This window comes from Rhinopithecus roxellana, chromosome 13 (assembly GCF_007565055.1).
Source record: "Rhinopithecus roxellana isolate Shanxi Qingling chromosome 13, ASM756505v1, whole genome shotgun sequence".
Lineage (NCBI taxonomy): Eukaryota > Metazoa > Chordata > Mammalia > Primates > Cercopithecidae > Rhinopithecus > Rhinopithecus roxellana.
The window spans coordinates 21,506,007-21,524,603 of NC_044561.1; the positions used below are offsets into that span (position 1 = coordinate 21,506,007).

An 18,597-nucleotide genomic window follows, 5' to 3' on the forward strand; every position below is an offset into this window, starting at 1 on the left:
CCCCTTGTTGAATCTGTAGACTTTTACTGAACAGAGCAATGACAACATATAACACATACTTGATAAAATTGTATTTTTTTTACAGTCATTTGTACAATTTGTTACAAAACCATAGAAGACTACAACTTGTTTTAAATCATTTTTGGTCTGCAAATATGTAAAATCTGTGTGCAATTATCATGTATTTACAGGGTCTTGTGTTAGTCATTTTCAATGATTATTCCAAAAATGTCACACTCTCAACATAAGACATGGCTTAAGATAAATATATTAGTAAATAAATATTCTGAGAACATATTTCCATAAATGAAATGTGCTGCTATACATATACAGAATATACATAAGTTGTTTTCTAGCTTTTAAAACATTTTTTAAAAATGGTAATGTTGGAAAAAGAGCCCTTAGACCATTTTATTACAAAATTTTTACAGCAAAGTCTTTACAAAATCTCTTTTAAGTGCTATGGGAGAAATTTAAAAATTTTAAAATAGTGCCTTGTTAGACCAACACAATAGAAAGAGTTTACATAAAGAGTAGAAAAAGGCAGTTCTGTTTAAAGAATAATATTCTCGATTAGTAATTTTTTTTTAGACCTCATTTTAAAAGCATTAGTCCTGCACAAACTTCGAGTAGAGACTAGCAGCACATAAATATGTGAGCAGTGGGACACATGGGGCTTTATTTTATAAAAGGACTTGGGTTTAGAAGGAGATGCTGGAAGGAGCTGAGGTTAAAGCCAGCTTACTGGGGCTGCATCCGTAAAGAGGTACCTTGTTGGTAAATACCCAAACTTCCACATTTAGCTGGTTCTAGAACTCTTCACTGTACATGGCTGTCCTGGACCCAGGGCTGGGTCACTTAACCATGCCCAACTGTCACACCCCAACTTAGAGGGATTGGGGGCAGGGGTTCTCAGTGGAAAATGAGATACTCCCAGTTTCCATGGCTATAAAACCACTACAAACCACTCAAGAGTCCACCTAAAAGGGTATCTGCCATTGGTGGAACCTTAAAACTTCCAAGAGGACATTTCTTTTGATTTATGTGTGAAAAAAATAAGACCATTGGTTATTTTATTCTGGTGATCTCCCTGTCTGAGAAGCGAACACAAATTTAAAAGACAATGGTTGGTGTTACCAGCGCGGTGGCTCACGCCTGTAATTCCAGCACTTTGGGAGGCCGAGGCGGGTGGATCACCTGAGGTCAGGAATTCAAGACTAGCCTGACCAACATGGAGAAACCTCGTCTCTACTAAAAATATAAAATTAGGCCGGCGTGGTGGTGCATGCCTGTAATCCCAGCTACTTGGGAGGCTGAGGCAGGAGAATCACTTGGACCCGGGAGGCGGAAGTTGTGGTAAGCTGAGATCGCGCCACTGCACTCCACCCTGGGCAACAAGAGCGAAACTCCGAAACTCTGTCTCAAAAAACAAACAAACAAACAAACAAAGACAATGGTTGGTATTTGGTATTTAAGGTTTTAAAATTGCATTTTTGTTTCTACCACCTGTAAGCTACAAAAATTAAATGGGTTTCTTTTGCCATCTGCGGTTATCACTGGCTCAAGTGAAAACTAGACACGCTTATTTTAATAAGCCCAGTGGAAGCCACATTCCGCACTCATCTATTTATTGCTTAAGGCTATTGAGGGGTGGTTTTCCAGCCAGGGCTAAAGAAAGCCACTTTGGGAGTTCGGTTTCAGACGAGGAAGAAAATATGCACTCAAAGGCATTAAAAACAAAACAAAACAACCCCCCCCCCCCAAACAACAACAAAATCTCAATGAGAAGCTGCTTTTTGCAGTTCATATTAAAAGTCAGATCCCGCTTCCTTAAAACCATGTAATGCAAGCTGCTGTCCTTAGCAGCTGCTACTCCTGGCCCGAGAAATGAAGGCGTCCCAGATCACATGTCACCAGCTTAGGCGCTTCTCACACCCTTGGTAACAGGTGTGCGGGGCACAGTCCGAGGAGCAGCCCTCAAGGGACTGCACCCGAGGATGGAGGATGGATCTCGCCAGTGAAGCCTCAATGGCAAATGCTTTGATCATTTGATGTTGGAATAGATGTCAAATCCTAGCTAGAGATAAGTAAATTTCCTCATCGTACGCTAAGGTTAAGAAAAACATTCTGATAGAGTGAGATTCTCGTTCAAGACTGGAGAAAGACCAGCACCATCACCTGGCAATCCAGGTGGTCCTTGTTCTCCTACCCACAGGGGGCCAGGTCTCAAGTTTCCTATTCTCAAGCGAGCTTTCAGACCCAATGGGCCAGTTCTTTCAGATGGCAACAAATATCTGATGAATGAATGAATAAATACAAGTGACCAGAAGAGTTAGTGAACACAAGGACTAATATGATTAGTTCCCTCTAAAAAAATTTTTTTTAAAGAACAAGGAATACATTGGACAAAAAGGATGACAATCCCTGATTTGAAATAGCTTTAAATAGATTCTCTCTCCCTTTTAAAAATGAAACACCTTAAAACCACAACGGTTTGGGCTTTTAAACTCTCCCCTTCCCCTTAATAAAAAAGGCTGGAAAAATATACAAAAACCTACCCTTTGGGTGTAAACTATCTGATAGTCTCTCTCTCTGTCTCATGGAGAATGAATACATAATAGTGCATTAGGTAGACAGGATAGTAGACATCTGCAGACGAGATGAGCAATTTCAGCCATGAGGCAGAGGACTGAATAACCCTGAAGCAGAGCTTCCATGGGGAAACGGGATAGGAAAGGTATCATTCAAATGGAGCTCAGTGCAGACCTCGTAGGTCCAGGCACAAGCCCCTAGAAAGGCAGCCCAAGGAAGCAGCAGCCGAGGGGTGTGGCTGCCCCCACACAGACGCATGCGCACTGCACATCGGTGTGCCGCTGGGTCAGTGGAGAGCACTCTCCCCCAGCCCCAATGGACACCAAGGCCACAAAAGTACATTCCTTCTGGGTGTCTGTCCCCACACACCCCATCGAGCCATTTCTGCAGCCAGTGGCAGAGAGCCCAAAACATTTTTGCAAAGGACTCCAAAGTCAGGTCAACCAAAGGGGACAGCCTCCTCTTCCCTGCCCCGAGGGTCAGAGTTCAGGTTGAGGGTCCCAAGAACATGCCCTTACTATGACCTGGACCTCAGCCAAGACCAGCGCTGTGAACTCTGTTGTTTCACTTGGGACCATGACCTGAGGGGACAGATTGAGGGCACTGGGCAGAATTGTCCCCATCACCCTGGAGCTTTCGTAGCAGCGGCTTGACCTGGCTCCGCAGGGCTGCAGATCATGTACACCCTATTCCTAGCTGCTGCCATCACCTGCCTAAAGGCGTGGGCTGGAGGGGCATGGCATCTGAGACCTGAAATAGTATACATTGGCATTTGCCACAAGAAAGAAAGAGGCAGCTTTGCACTCAGAGCCTGTACCCATATCAACTAGCTTTACTTCAAGTTTCTGGTTCATTTTCTAAGGCAGGTGAAGCCCTGAGCTTTTCAAAGGCCTGAGCTCCCTCCAGGGAGACAACAGTATCTACACATGATGTGGTTCACTTAATGCAGCAGTGATTTTTTTTTTCAGCAAAAGTTGGCGGTTAGGGTTCTTTAAAATATATATTTAAATAACTTTTTACATTTACATACAATATCTTAAAAAAAAAAACAAAAAACAAAGCAGAGAACTCAATCCCACACCTCAGAACCCCAAGCACACACACTTTACAAAACAGAACATGTTATCAAAAGAGGCAAAAGACTCGGAGAATTTTGTCTGTTGATTTGTTAATGGGGTAGGGGGTGGTTTTGCCACAGGGGGCTCACATTTTGGGTTAACAAGGAGGGCTCTCTTTATTACCACTTTTGTGTGTTTGTCAAAGCTAAAAAATTTTTTTGTTTTTGTTTTTTGAAGGAAGTCAGTTTGGAGTCTCCATACAGTTCCCCATTTCCAGGTTAAGAGTTCCTCCTGAGCTCAGGCTCCGGTGCTGCTGCTGTCTGCTGAGCGAGATCTCGGTCCTGGGAAAGAGAGAGAACAATCATCAGGGGAGGGAGCTGGCACCACACATGGGACCAGGCAAGGGACTCAGGTGGCCCTGTCCCCAGCATGTGGCAGGCCTGTGTATGCTAAAGGGCTGAAGCAGGCTCCAGTTCCCAGAGGGGCTCCATCTGTGCTGACAGCACAGGTGCCTCCTGGAGAGCCAGCCTCTCTCATTTGGATGTACAGAGCTTTCTAGAAGCCCTTAGGTAGCATGAAAACCCAGTATATTAGAGATGGTAACTGTGTGTCTGGTGTGCATCAGGCCCTGGGAAAAGCAGGAGAGAGGACCCCCTCACAGAGCTTAAGGACCTTAAGAGAAAGTAATTTAGCAATAGGATAACAGGAAGTGAACAAAGGGTGTGCAGGTGATCTCAGTGGGGGCTGGAGTGTCGCTTAATCTAAGATTTGGAGGACGGAAGTAGTGGAGAGGTCTGGGAGCTGGAGTAAGCTTGGCATATGGGGAGAATGGGATGGGGCCACAGGGGGTGAAAGCAGCAAGCAAGGAGAGTGAACCAGCTCATCAGATGGGCTGGCAGGGGCTGGATCACACAGAACTGAGTGAGATGCTAACATTTATTATTATTTTTTTGAGACAGAGTCTTGCTGTGTTGCCTAGGTTTAAGTGCAGTGGTGAGATCATGACTACAGCCTCAATCTCTTGGGCTCAAGTGAGTAGCCAATCTCTTGGGCTCAGCCTCCTGAGTATCTGGGACTAATGGCATGTGTCACCCTGCCAAGCTAATTAAAAAAAAAAAAGAGATAGGTTCATTCTATGTTCCCCAGGCTGATCTCCAACTCCTGGCCTCAAGTGATCCTCCTGCCTTGGCCTTCCAAAGCACTGGGCCAGAAGTTAACTTTTTTTTTTTTTGAGACGGAGTCTTGCTCTGTCACCAGGCGGGAACGCAATGGGGCGATCTCGGCTCACTGCAACCTCCGTGTCCCAGGTTCAAGCAATTCTCCTGCCTCAGTCTCCCGAGTAGCTGGAACTATAGGCGCCCACCACCATGCCCGGCTAATTTTCGTATTTTTATTAGACATGCAGTTTCGCCATGTTGGCCAGGATGGTCTCGATCTCTTGATCTGGTGATCTGCCTGCCTCAGCCTCCCAAAGTGCTGGGATTACAGGCGTGAGTCGACACACCTGGCCAACATTTAAAAGATTTTAAAGGTAATGCCAAGTCATGGAAAGATTTTCCAGCACAAAGACGTCAACTTTGTTTCAAAAAAGGCCACTCTGGCTCCAGGCAGAATAGAAAGCAAGACCAGTGACAGCAGACCAGTCAGAGGTTACGGCCTCTGTCCTGGAGAGGAAAATGGGGCTGGACTGAGGGGATAGCAATGAGGGTGCAGAGAAGTAGATATATTTGGGATGTACTTTGCAGGTAGATCTTGTTGCAGTGCTACTCAGAGGTGCTAGACTCCAGTTTATTACTGAGGCAGCATATTTGGAAATCTTGTAGCAATCTGATGTCTGTTGAATCTAGTAATAAAATATATGGACTTGTATCTTACATGTCTTTTGCTAAGTTTCATTTTCTGGGAATTCATTTTCATGAACTGAGGCAAAAACAAACAACTGGGGTCCTTCACAGACAGGTTGAGAAGCCCAGGAGGCTGGAGTGCAAGGGGCAGGGTGGGCATACGGATGGGTCCTAGGCTTTTTTTTGAGATGGAGTCTTGCTCTGTCACCTAGGCTGGAGTGCAGTGGTGTGATCGCGGCTCACTGCAACCTCCACCTCCCAGGTTCAGGCGATTCTCCTGCCTCAGCCTCCCGAGTAGCTGGAATTACAGGCGCCTGCTATGCCCAGCTAATTTTTTTTTGTATTTTAGAGATGGAGTTTCACCATATTGGCCAAGCTGGTCTCGAACTCCTGAATTCAAGTGATTCACCCGCTTTGGCCTCCCAAAGTGCAGGGATTACAGGTGTGAGCCACTGGGTTCGGCCTTTTTTTTTTTTTTTTTGAGACAGAGTCTTGCTCTGTTGCCCAGGCTGGAGTGCAGTAGCTTGATCTTGGCTCACTGCAACCTCTGCTAACCAGGTTCAAGCGGTTCTCCTGCCTCAGCCTCCCGAGCAGCTGGGACTGCAGGCACCCGCCACCACCCCCGGCTAATTTTTGTACTGAGTAACGAGAATGTTTACGAAGTGGCTCCTACGTAATATCCCAACCCTGGAAGTCATGAACAGACTCCATGGTTTTGCCATGTTGGCCAGGCTGGTCTCCAACCCCCGGCCTCAAGTGATCCACGGCCTCGGCCTCCCAAAGTGTTGGGATTACAGGCATGAGCCACTACCCCCAGCTGGTGCTAGGTTTTTGGTGTGAGCATGTGGATGGGGAGCAGGGCAGAGGGGGAAATGAGAGCACTGCTGTGGACATGACAGGCTGCAGGCATCTTGGGGGAGAGATCCCGAGATTGTGGAAGCAGAGGGCTCAAAGGGTCTGAACTCCAAGGGAGGAGGGCCAGGCTGAGGAGTAACCCTTGGAAGTCTTCAGTCTCAGACGGTGTTTAAAGCTAACGGCAAAAAAGAAGTCATTCAGAAAATGCTTAAGACAGAAGATGACGAGACCACCGATGGAAACTCCTGCTCTGACCTACTGCCATTTCCTGCTCTCACCTGTAGCCTCAGTGGCCGTGGCGCTGGACTCCTGAGTGTCCTGGAGGGCATTAGGGAAGCTGGCCCTGGCAGCACCCACCTCCTCCGGAGGGCAGCCAGGCCGCAGCAGGGCCCTAGCCTGGCAGCACAGAGCCCGCTCCTCTTCCCGGGTTGCTCCCAGGCCCCTATGGGGCCATGGGGTGTCCGGGCCCCGCGTCCCACCCCAGGAGCCGAGGCTGTGGGTCCCTTGGCAGTCCGAGGGCAGGCCCAGGTCACAGTCCACATCCTCCGGAATGATGGGGATGCGCTGGCTCAGGTCCCGGGCCCCGGGGTAGCAGCCGGGCGGGGGCTCCTCGGTGAGCGTGTACTGCACACTCACCGAGTAGTCCTCAGTGTAGCAGCCGCTGCCCCCTCCGCCGCTGCGGGCCACCTGCTTCTCTTCATAGAAGCAGCAGGGCAGGCCCTCGTATTTCACCCCATCTGTCCTGGGCAAATGGTCGGGGTGAAGGCCGTACAGGCCCTGGGAGCTTCCTGACTGGGGCTCCCCACCCGCCGGGCCAGAGCCCTCGTAAAGGTGGGGCCCCAGGAACAAGGTGCTGCTGCCAGCTGCTCCGGCACTAGGTCCGGGTGGGGAGGGTTGGGGCTCGCAGCAGCAGGCACACGACGGCCCCTCGTGGCCCCCCTTCCAGGTCCTCCTGAGGTCCGGGGCGGCCCCAGGAGAAGCCTCGAGCCCCACTTCTGAGGTAGAGCTATTGGGCCCCCTGTGCTCCAGGGAGGAGTTGCTGCTGTAGTTCATCTCCAGGCTGCAGGTGGATACCTGATCCCCCGAGGGAGAGGCAGGGCCCGGCCAAGGCTCGCCCCGCCCAGCACCATGACTGTGCACCACCGGGAGCTCCTCGGGGGGCGGGGAGCCCTCGAAGCACACGGCAGGCCCCCGGCCCGAGCTGCCCGAGCCCCCCGCCTCACTGGCACGACAGGGGCTCCGGCTGCGGTAGATGAAGGGGTCATAGTCACTGCTGAGGGAGCTGCGGAAGGTGGAGCAGCTCCCGTACACGCCCTGGTTGCTGACCTCAGTGCAGTCTACCACAGAGTCACTGGAGGAACAATGGCACTGGCCGGAGCTGCTGCTGCTGCTGCTGCTGTCGCTGCCCGGGCAGTCGGCCAGGTAGCCACTGCACACCGAGCGGTGGCCGTGATAGCAGCTGAAGCTGGACGTGCTGCCGCTCTCCAGGTGGGAGTGGGAGGGCGGGGCCACGTGCACCACTGTGGGGAAGAGCAGGCTGCCACTGCCGCTGGGAGGAAAGGCGCTGGGAGGAAAGGCACGGGCCGGGCCGCGGGGCGTGAGGCTAGGCGGGGACTGCCCCTCCTGCTCCGGGTAGCTGAGGCCCTGGAAGTAGTAGTGCTGGTACATGGTCTCATACTGGGAGAAGCAAGCTGCCTTGGAGAAGCTGCGGCCGCTCAACTTGGGCCTGCGGAAGGGGTGGGCTGGAGAGTAGGCCCGGTGCTCCAGGCCGCAGCGGTGAGTGGCCAGGCTGTGGTCCAGGTGGAGGGGTGGGTAGCTGCGGATGTAGGCGGGGGTCTGCGGGGAATAAAGGCTCTGCTCCCCGTTCCGGTCCACGGTCAGCAAGGTGACGGGGTTGCCGTGGGAGTCCATGCTTGTCCTCGTAGGGTAGGCTGGGATGGCGTTGGTCCTGTGCACGCGGCCGGGGTAATGGACCGGCAGGGTCACCCTCTGCTGCCGACCACGTGAGAGGTTGCTGGTCTCCACACACACCGTGCTTGGGTTTCCCTTTTGTTCTGGGGACAAGCGGAGGAAACAGAGTAGGCAGGGCTGAGCACACTGGTGTCAGGGGCTAGAGGGATTTTTAAAACGGGCAGAGGCTGAAGCAGCAGGCTTGGTCACCTGCCAAGGTGCCCATTCTCACAACCCTGCCCCCAAACTCAGCTGCAGCAGCAGAGATAGGCAGGCAGAGACCTGCCTATCTGTGTGAAATGGCCCATCTCCTGTAAAGGCCCCACTCCCAACTCCCCACTGCTCTGCCTGACTGGGCACCACAGAAGTCTGCAGAAAAGAATCAGACTGCAAGACGCCAGTGTCCCTCCATCCCTGTTTAATGACACAGTGATGCAGGAGCAACAGCACAAGCTGGCCACTGCACACTCATCATCCCTCATGGTCCTAGGAACACCCCATGGTATGGGGTGTGGGCAAACACCATTACTGTTATTGCCACTAAAGACATTAGGGGCCTCAGGCCTGGGAGAGGCCAGATGTCTTGCCTAAGGTCAGGAAGCTGCTTAATGTGAAGCCCAAACTTGAACTCAGGGTGATTCTTAATGCCAGGCTCTCCTAAGGGTTGTGCAGACAACCTCCAAAACCCAGGGCTGCCAGGCCTCCAAGTCCAGAGGGCAGTGCCACAGTGGCTCTGCTTGCTCCCAAGCGTGCGGTGTGTGTCACACTCCAGCTAGGCACTTGGTAGGGACAGCGTCCTCTAACTTGACTCTTCAGCAATGGCTGAGGCAGGTGACAGTTACCTATGATGTTGTGCCGACAGTGGGGGCAGGTGTGGTGCTGCAGCAGCCAGGGGTCCACGCACTTCCTGTGAAACCGGTGAGTACAGGGGATGACCCGCAGCTCCTGGGCAGGGAGAGAGGGGACACAGGTCTGCCTTTAGCCTCGCAGGTGTGTCCTCCTGCAGAGCCCAGCACAGACCAAGGAGCGCTGCACAGCATGCCAGTGCCCTTCCCCACTCTCTTCCCCACCTCCAATTAGGGCTCAATTTTCTAGAAGCAGGGCCCACCCGTATGTTGTAGGGAGAAGGAAACTGCCAGCAGTCAGCCCCAACCACAGTCCTCAGTGTTAAGGGAGTGGGCACGCACAGAGGCAGACGTCTTTCCTGTAGTTGAAGGAGGGCAAGCACACTCATGCCTCCACCCAGGGAAGGCCGAGGCCTTGTGCTAGTGAGGATGCGAGGCCTAGGGGTATGGAGAGAGGACCAGGTATACCCCAAGATATTCTGCATCTCTGAGGTGTTGGCTGCCCCCTGGTATCCCAAATGGGCAAGAGTAGAAAGGAAGATGCCTGGGACTCATGATTGACAGATGGGGCAGCAAAGGGGCAAAGCTCTGCTCTCCCCTCCTTTACTGGACCCTGAACCTCACCATGGGGGTACATGGTTTATAAGAAAAGCAACCTATCTAGACAGATGGAGTTATTGGGATAGAACCACCTCCAGAGTTCCTAAGCCTAAGCATCTTCCAGATTTGCTCATTTTACTTTGTCTTTCTATTTTCTGACCTGTCCAGCACAATATTCCAGATCATACCTAACACTGTGCCTGACAGAATAACAAAGGGTCTACCCTGGATCTTCTCATGGAACTCTCATTATCACCTGGAATACTGGTCAGTGTTGGGCCCATGTCACAAGAAAACGAAATCACTTGCCCAAGGTCACAAAACTAGAATCCACCCAGGCCAGGATTAGAATCCAGAGTCTGTGTAAGAATCTACTATTCTATTCTGCAAAAATTCCATTTCCATCCAACAGTCTCTGCAGCAGTGGAACATTTTCAGCAAAGGGGCATCAAATGTCTGTAATTCTCAAGTGGTTTGCTCCCTACCCCCCAAATATGTTTATGTATGCATCTGTCTAGAAAGAGGGAGAGTGAGGGAGAGTGAGCAAGTGTGGCAAAATGTACATCATGGATGATTCTAGGCCCTTGACATACATCGTCTATGGTACTAGTCTTTTCTGAAGGTCTGAAATTTTCTTTCTTTTTTTTTTTTTTTTTGAGACGGAGTCTCGCTCTGTCACCCAGGCTGGAGTGCAGTGGTCGGATCTCAGCTCACTGCAAGCTCCGCCTCCCAGGTTCACGCCATTCTCCTGCCTCAGCCTCCCGAGTAGCTGGGACTACAGGCGCCCACCACCTCGCCCGGCTAGTTTTTTGTATTTTTTAGTAGAGATGGGGTTTCACCGTGTTAGCCAGGATGGTCTCGATCTCCTGACCTTGTGATCCACCCGTCTCGGCCTCCCAAAGTGCTGGGATTACAGGCTTGAGCCACCGCGCCCAGCCTGAAATTTTCTTTCTAAGAGAGACAAGGTCTCACTCTGTTGCCCAGGCTGGCATGCAGTGGTGTAGTAATAGCTCACTGCAGCCTCAAATTCCTAGCCTCAACTGATCCTTCCACCTCAGCCTCCCAAGTAGCTAGGACTACAGGCATGATACTAGGCCCAAAATTTTTAAAGAGCTACAAGAAAAAAAAGTGAGGGATATAAAATCCCTTCTCTTTGCAAGTAAAAACACCCAGTCAAGTATCAAGTTAAGTCTCAGAATTTTCAGAAGAGCGACTTCTAAAAGTTGATGTGTGTGATGGAACACAGGGCCCTGTCCTTCTAGGTCTTGGGCACCCCTGCTGACCTGCCTATGTTTTCCCCACCCAGGACAGGTCTGCTTCTGCCATTACCTCTCCATCAATGTACTTCTCCAGACAGATGGCACAGTCGGATGTGGAGCTGCTGCTGAGTGTGTCCAGGGCCCCACAGCTCCCCTCCCGGCGCCCCTTGCTCTTGGAGTTGAACTTTCTGGTTTCCATCTTCTCCAGAGCCTGCACAGCCAGCCTGTTCATGGAATTCTGCATGGCAGAATGTGGTCTGTGTGAGGGTCCAGTACGTATGACAGTGGCAGTCACCCCAGGGACATGACACTCGATTCACTGGGTCAGGTGGACAATTCTCTATCACGCCAGAACACTTCTGAGAAGTCGCTCAAAACTCAGCCTGCCATAGCACATATTCTCCAGATGCATGGGACGTCCACGACATCAACCTAGGCTTTTCCCAAGTGGCAAGACTAGCAGGGGTCTCTCTGATTTGAAGGCAGGGGTCTCCTCCAATTACCTGGACTTGCTGCCTCCTAACTCTGCCAGACCCTGAGTTATCAACCTGTTCTATGCCAAGGGTTCCTCCTCTTTCTGTTGAAAGAGGTGGTGACAGTAAATAGACAATGTGTAAGTGCTTAGCACCTGGCAAATAGGCTGTGCTCAAAAAACACAAGCCATCATCCTGTTGGGAGTGGTCGCTTAACGTTCATGAGAACTTTGGTGATTCTCTTCTCTACAGATTGCCTTCTAGGATCCACCATCTCTCCCCTGAGACACGACCCTGCCATACATTTGCAGGTCCAGATCTCTGCTTATCCTCTCACCGCCCTCCACCCCTGAGTTTCTCCTTCCTACAAGCACAAAGTGATATGGCAGCTGCAGTGCTATAGCAGCTACTGTTCATCAAGCATCACCCGGAGAGCCTGGTATACTGTGTAGGTGGTCTGAAGTGGGGCCTGAGACCCTGCATTTCTATCAGGCTTCCAGGTGCTGCTGGACCACAGATCCTATCTGAGGACCAAGGCTCTAGGGCGCCACTTGATGCACTGGGACAGGCAAACACTTCTCAATCACGCCAGAATAGACTTCTGAGAAAGCACTCAAAATTCAGACTGCCACAGCACATATTCTAGACCTGTGGAGTGTTTATAATACTTATTAACATTGATTTAAACACTTCCTTTGGGCCAGGTGCGGTGGCTCATGCCTGTAATCCTAGCATTTTGGGAGGCCAAGGCAGGCGGATCACCTGAGGTTAGGAGTTTGAGACCAGCCTGGCCAACATGGTGAAACCCCATCTCTACTAAAAATACAAAAATTAGCCGGGTGCCTGTAATTCCAGCTACTCGGGAGGCTGAGGCACGAGATTCACTTGACCCTGGGAGGTGGAGGTTGCAGTAAGCCAAGATCATGCCACTGCACTGCAGCCTGGGTGATAGAGTGAGATCTTGTTTCAAATAAATAAAAAAAATAAAATAAACACTTCCTTCGAAACACCTGCTGAGGATATTCCCAATGCTCAGCCTTTGTAGGACTAGCCCTTTTAGAACAGAGAAGGCACTGGGCTGTAAGTTTTGCTCTCTCTTTTTTTCTCTTTTTTTTTTTTTTTTTTTTTTTGAGACAGGGTCTTACTCTGTTACTAAGGCTGGAATGCAGTGGTGCGATCATAGCTCATTGCAACCTCTGCCCCCCAGGCTCAAGTGATCCTCCCACCTCAGTGTCCCAAGTAGCTAGGACTACAGGTACGCGCCACCATGCCCAGATAATTTTTATATTTTTGCTAGAGATGGGGTTTTGCCATGTTGACCAGGCTGGTCTTGAACTCGTGAGCTCAAGTGATCTGCCTGCCTCGGCCTCCCAAAGTGCTGGGATTGCAGGCGTGAGCCATGGTGCCTGGCCTAGTTTGCTCTTACTTTTTTTTCCATCTTTGCTGTTTCTAGGCCACTGGGAACAGGCTGCGGAGCTCAGAGTCCACAGCTGTGAGGCTCCGTGTTGCACCATCAAAAAATAAGGTGGTAAGAGTCCTGGTTTTCCCCAGTGTCAGGGCAACAGGGGTTACTGCTCACGGGTTACACAGAGGCCCTACCTGACTGCGTCGCTGCTTCAGCTTGATTTTGACAAGGAGGATGAGGCAGACCAAGGAGACCACGACGAAGAAAGCCAGGAAAATCCCCATGTCAAAGTATTCAGTGGGTTGCTGGAACGGAACACAGACACAGTGAGTCACAGACTCTGCAGCCTGGTAATCGGCACATGGGCTATCTTGGCTTGGTCAGGATAAAGATGGGGTGACTGGGATGAGTTTCCCCTCAATTTGCAGGAAACTCCTGGGGTTCTGCTCACATGTACATGGTGTGCTCCCGAGGCCCAAGTAGTGCCTTCGGTGTGGCCCAGGGGGATGCCTGTGGCGATCTCAGCAGGTCCCCCAAGAGCCAAGGGGACTCTGTTGGTAAAGCCTGGCTCCCCGTGGAATACTGCAAAGTTGGCTGTAACTGGTAAGAAAGGCCCTTCCAAATAAACACAAATAATCACATTTATAGGACAAAAGAGTGAGTGTCATGTTTTGAGGGAACAGTGATTACTAACCATATAATTAATGGTTTACAACAACTCAGAAAATTGTACGCTGCTTCCACAAATATCAGCTTCCACTACAATGAGTCATATTTACCAAAGCGCTTTTTTTTTTCCTTTAAAAAGAAGCCAGCAAGTCAGTTCAGCAAACTCCCTCTACTTTTAGTTCTTACCTTTTCCTCACTACCTCCTAAAACCTCGCAGCCACCTTATCTGGGACCTCCATTTGGCCCGTGGGAATAGAGCTTTGCAAAGTGGAAGCTGCATGTATCTGGCTATGTTGTGCATGGGAAAGAATCATCCTACAGTGTGAATGTCCCAATATTTGTGAGGGGGAAATAACACCAATATAGGGCACCAGCCCAAGGTTCCTGGAATTCTTCAGCTTGAGGTTTGAGCAGAAGAGGCCGGTTAAGAGTTAGTGGCCAGTAGTGTCTCTTCCACATACTTAAGAGATGCAGATGCTATTCATTAGCCATTGAACTCAATCCCAGTTGAAAGCTAACTTTTCCAGACTTAAATTAACTTGGGGAGTTTCAATAAGGTAATCTACTCTATAGGAAGAAAGAAATACAAGTCTTTTTTCTAGTGTCTAAGTCAGATGGAAGAAGGAAGACACAGGAAGGCAGGTGCTGGGTGCCCCATCCCTTCAATCCTCCTCAGTTTGCCTTTCAGAGGGAGATGGGATGGAAAAAAAACGATGAGAGATTGCCAAGAGGGAATGCCAGGTGGAAGAGGCCAGAGACATCTTAGCACAAAGGTATCTATTTCTGGCAGGATTTTTCAAATTCGCTATAAAGGAACACGAGTAGCATTTCTCCCTGGCCTTGAGTCCAGTAGGTGATCTAAGCCTGCAGGAACCTGGGGTTGCCAGCATTTTAGAGAGATAGGAATGAAAGGCCAAGGGAAATAAAGGGACAGGTAGTAGCAGAAAAGGCCCTGAGCCTGTGCCAAACGGTGTGGAGGCTCACTCGAGGAGGGCGGTGCTGGATCCTTGCTCGAGCCACTTTCTGCTTGTTGACGATGTTCATCAGCTTAATGGCATCTGCACCCTTCACATACACCACCGGCCTCTTGAGCGGGTCTTCCGAGCCCTGGTTCAGCTAAGGAAGAAGACAGGGCTCTGGTTAAAAGGTATGCTTACTTTAAGACGCAGTAGAAGAAAGGCTGGAGAGAAGGAACATTGAATACCTGTCTGGAATCCTCCAGCTCTTCCAACATTACAGCCTTGGAGTTCCCAAAACAACAAGGCTGAGAATAACGCTTGTTTTGGGATGGACTGGGCAAGTAGAAGGGCCAGAAAGGTCTTAGAAAATGCCCCATGAGCCCGGCGCAGTGGCTCACGCCTGTAATCCCAGCACTTTGGGAGGCCGAGGCAGATGGATCACAAGGTCAAGAGTTCAAGACCAGCCTGGCCAACATGGTGAAACCCCATCTCTACTAAAAATACAAAAATTAGCCAGGCACGGTGGCGCATGCCTATAATCCCAGATACTTGGGAGGCTGAGGCAGGAGAATCATTTTAACCCAGGAGGTAGAGATTGCAGTGAGCTGAGATCGTGCCAGTGCACTCCAGCCTGGCGACAGAGCAAGACTCTGTCTTGGGGGGAAAAAAGAGAAAATGCCTCCTGTGCCCCAATTCCCTGGCTCTTAACCTCGCCCAGTACACCTCCCTTGGGGATTATGTCCAAACATGGACATCTAACTTCAGAAGACAAGAGCAAACGCCCTGAGATGAGGGTGACATAACCGGGATAAGCCAAGCTCACTAAAGGAAGTGCCTTTCTCAGGGAGGCTGCAGTGTTGGCATGGCCTGAAGAGTTTACCTGGTCAATAGCTTCTGGGTTTTCAGACACATCAAAGATGACTGCAGTAGCTCCCCGCTGTACCGCTCGCTTGGCCTGCCAGAGTAAAAAAGAGCAGGTTGGCCCTCTGGTCCTCTTACCTTTCCAAAGCTGGCCTTGGCATTCAGGCCTGTAATCAAATGCAGAATCTGACAGTTACCAACTTATGTGACATCAGGGACGTTACCTCACTTTCCTAACCCTCAATTTTCCCATCTATAAAGAAGGGGACCGATAACTAGAGTTAACAATAATACACAGTTTCAAATAGCTAGGAGGAGGATATTCCCAATTCAAAGAAGTGATAAATGTTTGAGATAATGGCTATACTAATTATCCTGATCTGATCACTATACCTTGTATGTACTGAAATATCACTATGTACCCCACGGATATGTACAATTATTATCTGTCAATTAAAAACCTTTTTTTTTTAAAAGAGGACAATTTCACCTACCTTGTATAGTAATTGTGAGGTCAGATGGCTTATAATAGGGGAAAATATATAATTGATTACTTAACAAACTTTTGTCTTCCTATCCAGCCCAAATACTGAAAACGACCTATACATTAACAACCTGCCCGGTCAGTACAGAGGTACTGATTTCAGTATTTCCTGTTTCAGAGTCACTGGCAACCAAAGCAAATGCCTTTGGTCCATCTCATGTGGTTCCTTTTTCCTTCCCGTGTCACCCAGTTAGAAGAATATGTTGAGTATTTCTGAATGAGTCTCAAAATGGTTAATTTTAATAAGTGACACAAGCTGAAGAACTCTGGAGACACTGTTGGTGGTGGGAGCTGTGAAAAATAATTGTAAATGGGGTTTTGAAGCAGTTGGCTGCCAGACCTGGCTACAACATCAAAAGCCACTTGGGAAGTTTGTAAAGCAGATTTCCTGGCTCAAACCACAGAGACTGATTGAGCAGGGCTGGAGTCAGGCCCAGGAAACTGAGTTGTGTATGCTTTCTGGGGGATTCAGATGATTCAACCATTTGGGGAACTACTGATCAGAGAGATGAGATTAGAATGTTTTAGGAACAAATGAGAAGTGATGGGATTCTTTCTGAGGGAGGTGGGGGAAGGACTCCTTTCCATCCCAAAGAACCTTCTAATTCCATGTCCAGCTAAGGTGACAGCAAGGTAGAAGCTGTGGAAAAACAAGACTTAAGATATAGCCTGGCTGGAGTTCGAGACCAGTCTAGGCAACATAGCAAGACCCCATATCTAAAAAATAACAGAAAAATTAGCTGGGTGTGGCAGGGCATGCCTGTAGTCTCAGCTACTCAGGAGGCTGAGGCAGGAGGTTTGATTGAGCCCAAGAGGTAGAGATTGAGTTGTGATTGGACCACTTCATTCTAGCCTGAGTGACAGAGCAAGACCCTGTCTTCACGAAATACATACATACATACATACATACATACATACATACATGCATACCCTGGCTTTTAGGAGCCTGAATCTTGTTAGGGAAGTAAGACACTTCTTTTTTTTTTTTTTTTTTTTTTGAGACGGAGTCTTGCTCTGCTGCCCAGGCTGGAGTGCAGTGGCCGGATCTCAGCTCACTGCAAGCTCCGCCTCCTGGGTTCACGCCATTCTCCTGTCTCAGCCTCCCGAGTAGCTGGGACTACAGGCGCCCGCCTCATCGCCCGGCTAGTTTTTTGTATTTTTTAGTAGAGACGGGGTTTCACCGTATTAGCCAGGATGGTCTCGATCTCCTGACCTCGTGATCCGCCCATCTCGGCCTCCCAGAGTGCTGGGATTACAGGCTTGAGCCACCGCGCCCGGCCGGAAGTAAGACACTTCTAATGTGTGTATGTATAGAAGGCAAAACCAGCCTTCTATAAGATGGGCAAATGATGGCTAGTGCTTACAGATCAATAGAGTTAATATTGGCCACAGTGCTTGAGAAAGAATAAAATTGAAATTCCTTTCCATAGGAATAATCACTACATTGACGTGGCGTGAGAAAGCAACATTGCCCAGAACACAGCTAGACCAATGGCTCCACTGGGCCACTAGAGGGCAGTCTCACCCTATAGCTTTTACAACAAACCAATTCCTTGTATTTAGCACCAAACAGTACCAAAAACAACTTCAGTAAAATCTTCAGTATACTGCAAGTTCCTTGGCAGTTCAAGAAGTTCTGGCACCCTGGACAATCTGTCCTTGTCTTGCATGGGACCCTTTCTTTTTGAATGGAGATTCAATGCACTGAAAGTCTCAATGCATTGTTCACCACACCCTGTTTCATCACCAGATTGCTAGGCTAGGAGTCAGGAATGAATGCTGGGAGCTATTCCTGCCTCTGCCACTGGCATGCTGCTAACAGTGGACAAGTCACTCAATCGCTTTCAGCCTCAGCCTCAGTTTCCCCATCTGTTAAAAATAAAAAGGCAGTGGGGGATGGCTGGGCACGGTGGCTTATGCCTGTAATTCCAGCACTCTGGGAGGCTGAGGCCGGTGGGTCACCTGAGGTCAGGAGTTCCAGAACAGCCTGGCCAACATGGTGAAAGCCTATCTCTACTAAAAATGCAAAAAATCAGCTGGATGTGGTGGCATGTGCTTGTACTCCAGGAGGCTGAGGCAGGAGAATCGCTTGAGCCTGGGAGGCGGAGGTTGCAGTAAGCCGAGATCATGCCACGGCACTCCAGCCTGGGCGAGAGTGAGTGAGACTCTGTCTCAAAAAAAAGGGGGGGTGGGTGGGGGGAGGCCACCTATGTTATTATGACTAGGGTCCTTTCTAAATTCCCAGCCTTGGCCACTCAACTGAGAAGCAGTGGGCTATCAGAGCAACTCAGAACTGCACTGGCCCTGTCACCCTCCTCCAGGAAGAGAGGATGCTGATGACACAGCTGATGACACAGCTGAGAAAGTGTGAGGCCAGGGTGGCGTCACTTTCCTCCACCACAGAGCTATCTGTCTTTCTATCTATCAGAGATGGGCTTTCACTCTGTGACCTGGGCTGGAGTGGTGCAATCACAGCTCACTGCTGCCTGAAACTCCTGGGTTGGAATGATCCTCCTGCCTCAGCCTCCTGAGTAGCTGGGATTGCAGGTGCATGCTACCATGCCAGGCTAATTATTTTTTTTTGTAGAGACAAGGTCTCACTATGTTGCCCAGGTTGGTCTTGAGCTCCTGGGCTCAAGTGATCCTCCCATTCTGGCCTCCGAAAGTGCTGAGATTACAGGCA

General features: G+C 49.7%; 1 protein-coding gene across 1 annotated transcript in view; it reads right to left on the bottom strand.

Annotated features, from left to right (window-relative positions):
- Window positions 1-49: 49 nt before the first annotated feature.
- The window catches only part of ZNRF3 (zinc and ring finger 3), a 177,994-nt gene continuing 159,446 nt past the window's right edge, over window positions 50-18,597 (bottom strand). Inside the window, exons 3-9 of the mRNA XM_030915365.1 lie at window positions 15,390-15,464; window positions 14,535-14,666; window positions 13,076-13,186; window positions 11,074-11,241; window positions 9,142-9,244; window positions 6,628-8,403; window positions 50-3,991 (exon numbers count right to left, since the gene is read on the bottom strand). Of these exons, the coding sequence (XP_030771225.1) occupies window positions 3,948-3,991; window positions 6,628-8,403; window positions 9,142-9,244; window positions 11,074-11,241; window positions 13,076-13,186; window positions 14,535-14,666; window positions 15,390-15,464 (2,409 nt within the window). The 3' untranslated portion in view covers window positions 50-3,947. The remainder of the gene's footprint in view (window positions 3,992-6,627; window positions 8,404-9,141; window positions 9,245-11,073; window positions 11,242-13,075; window positions 13,187-14,534; window positions 14,667-15,389; window positions 15,465-18,597) is intronic.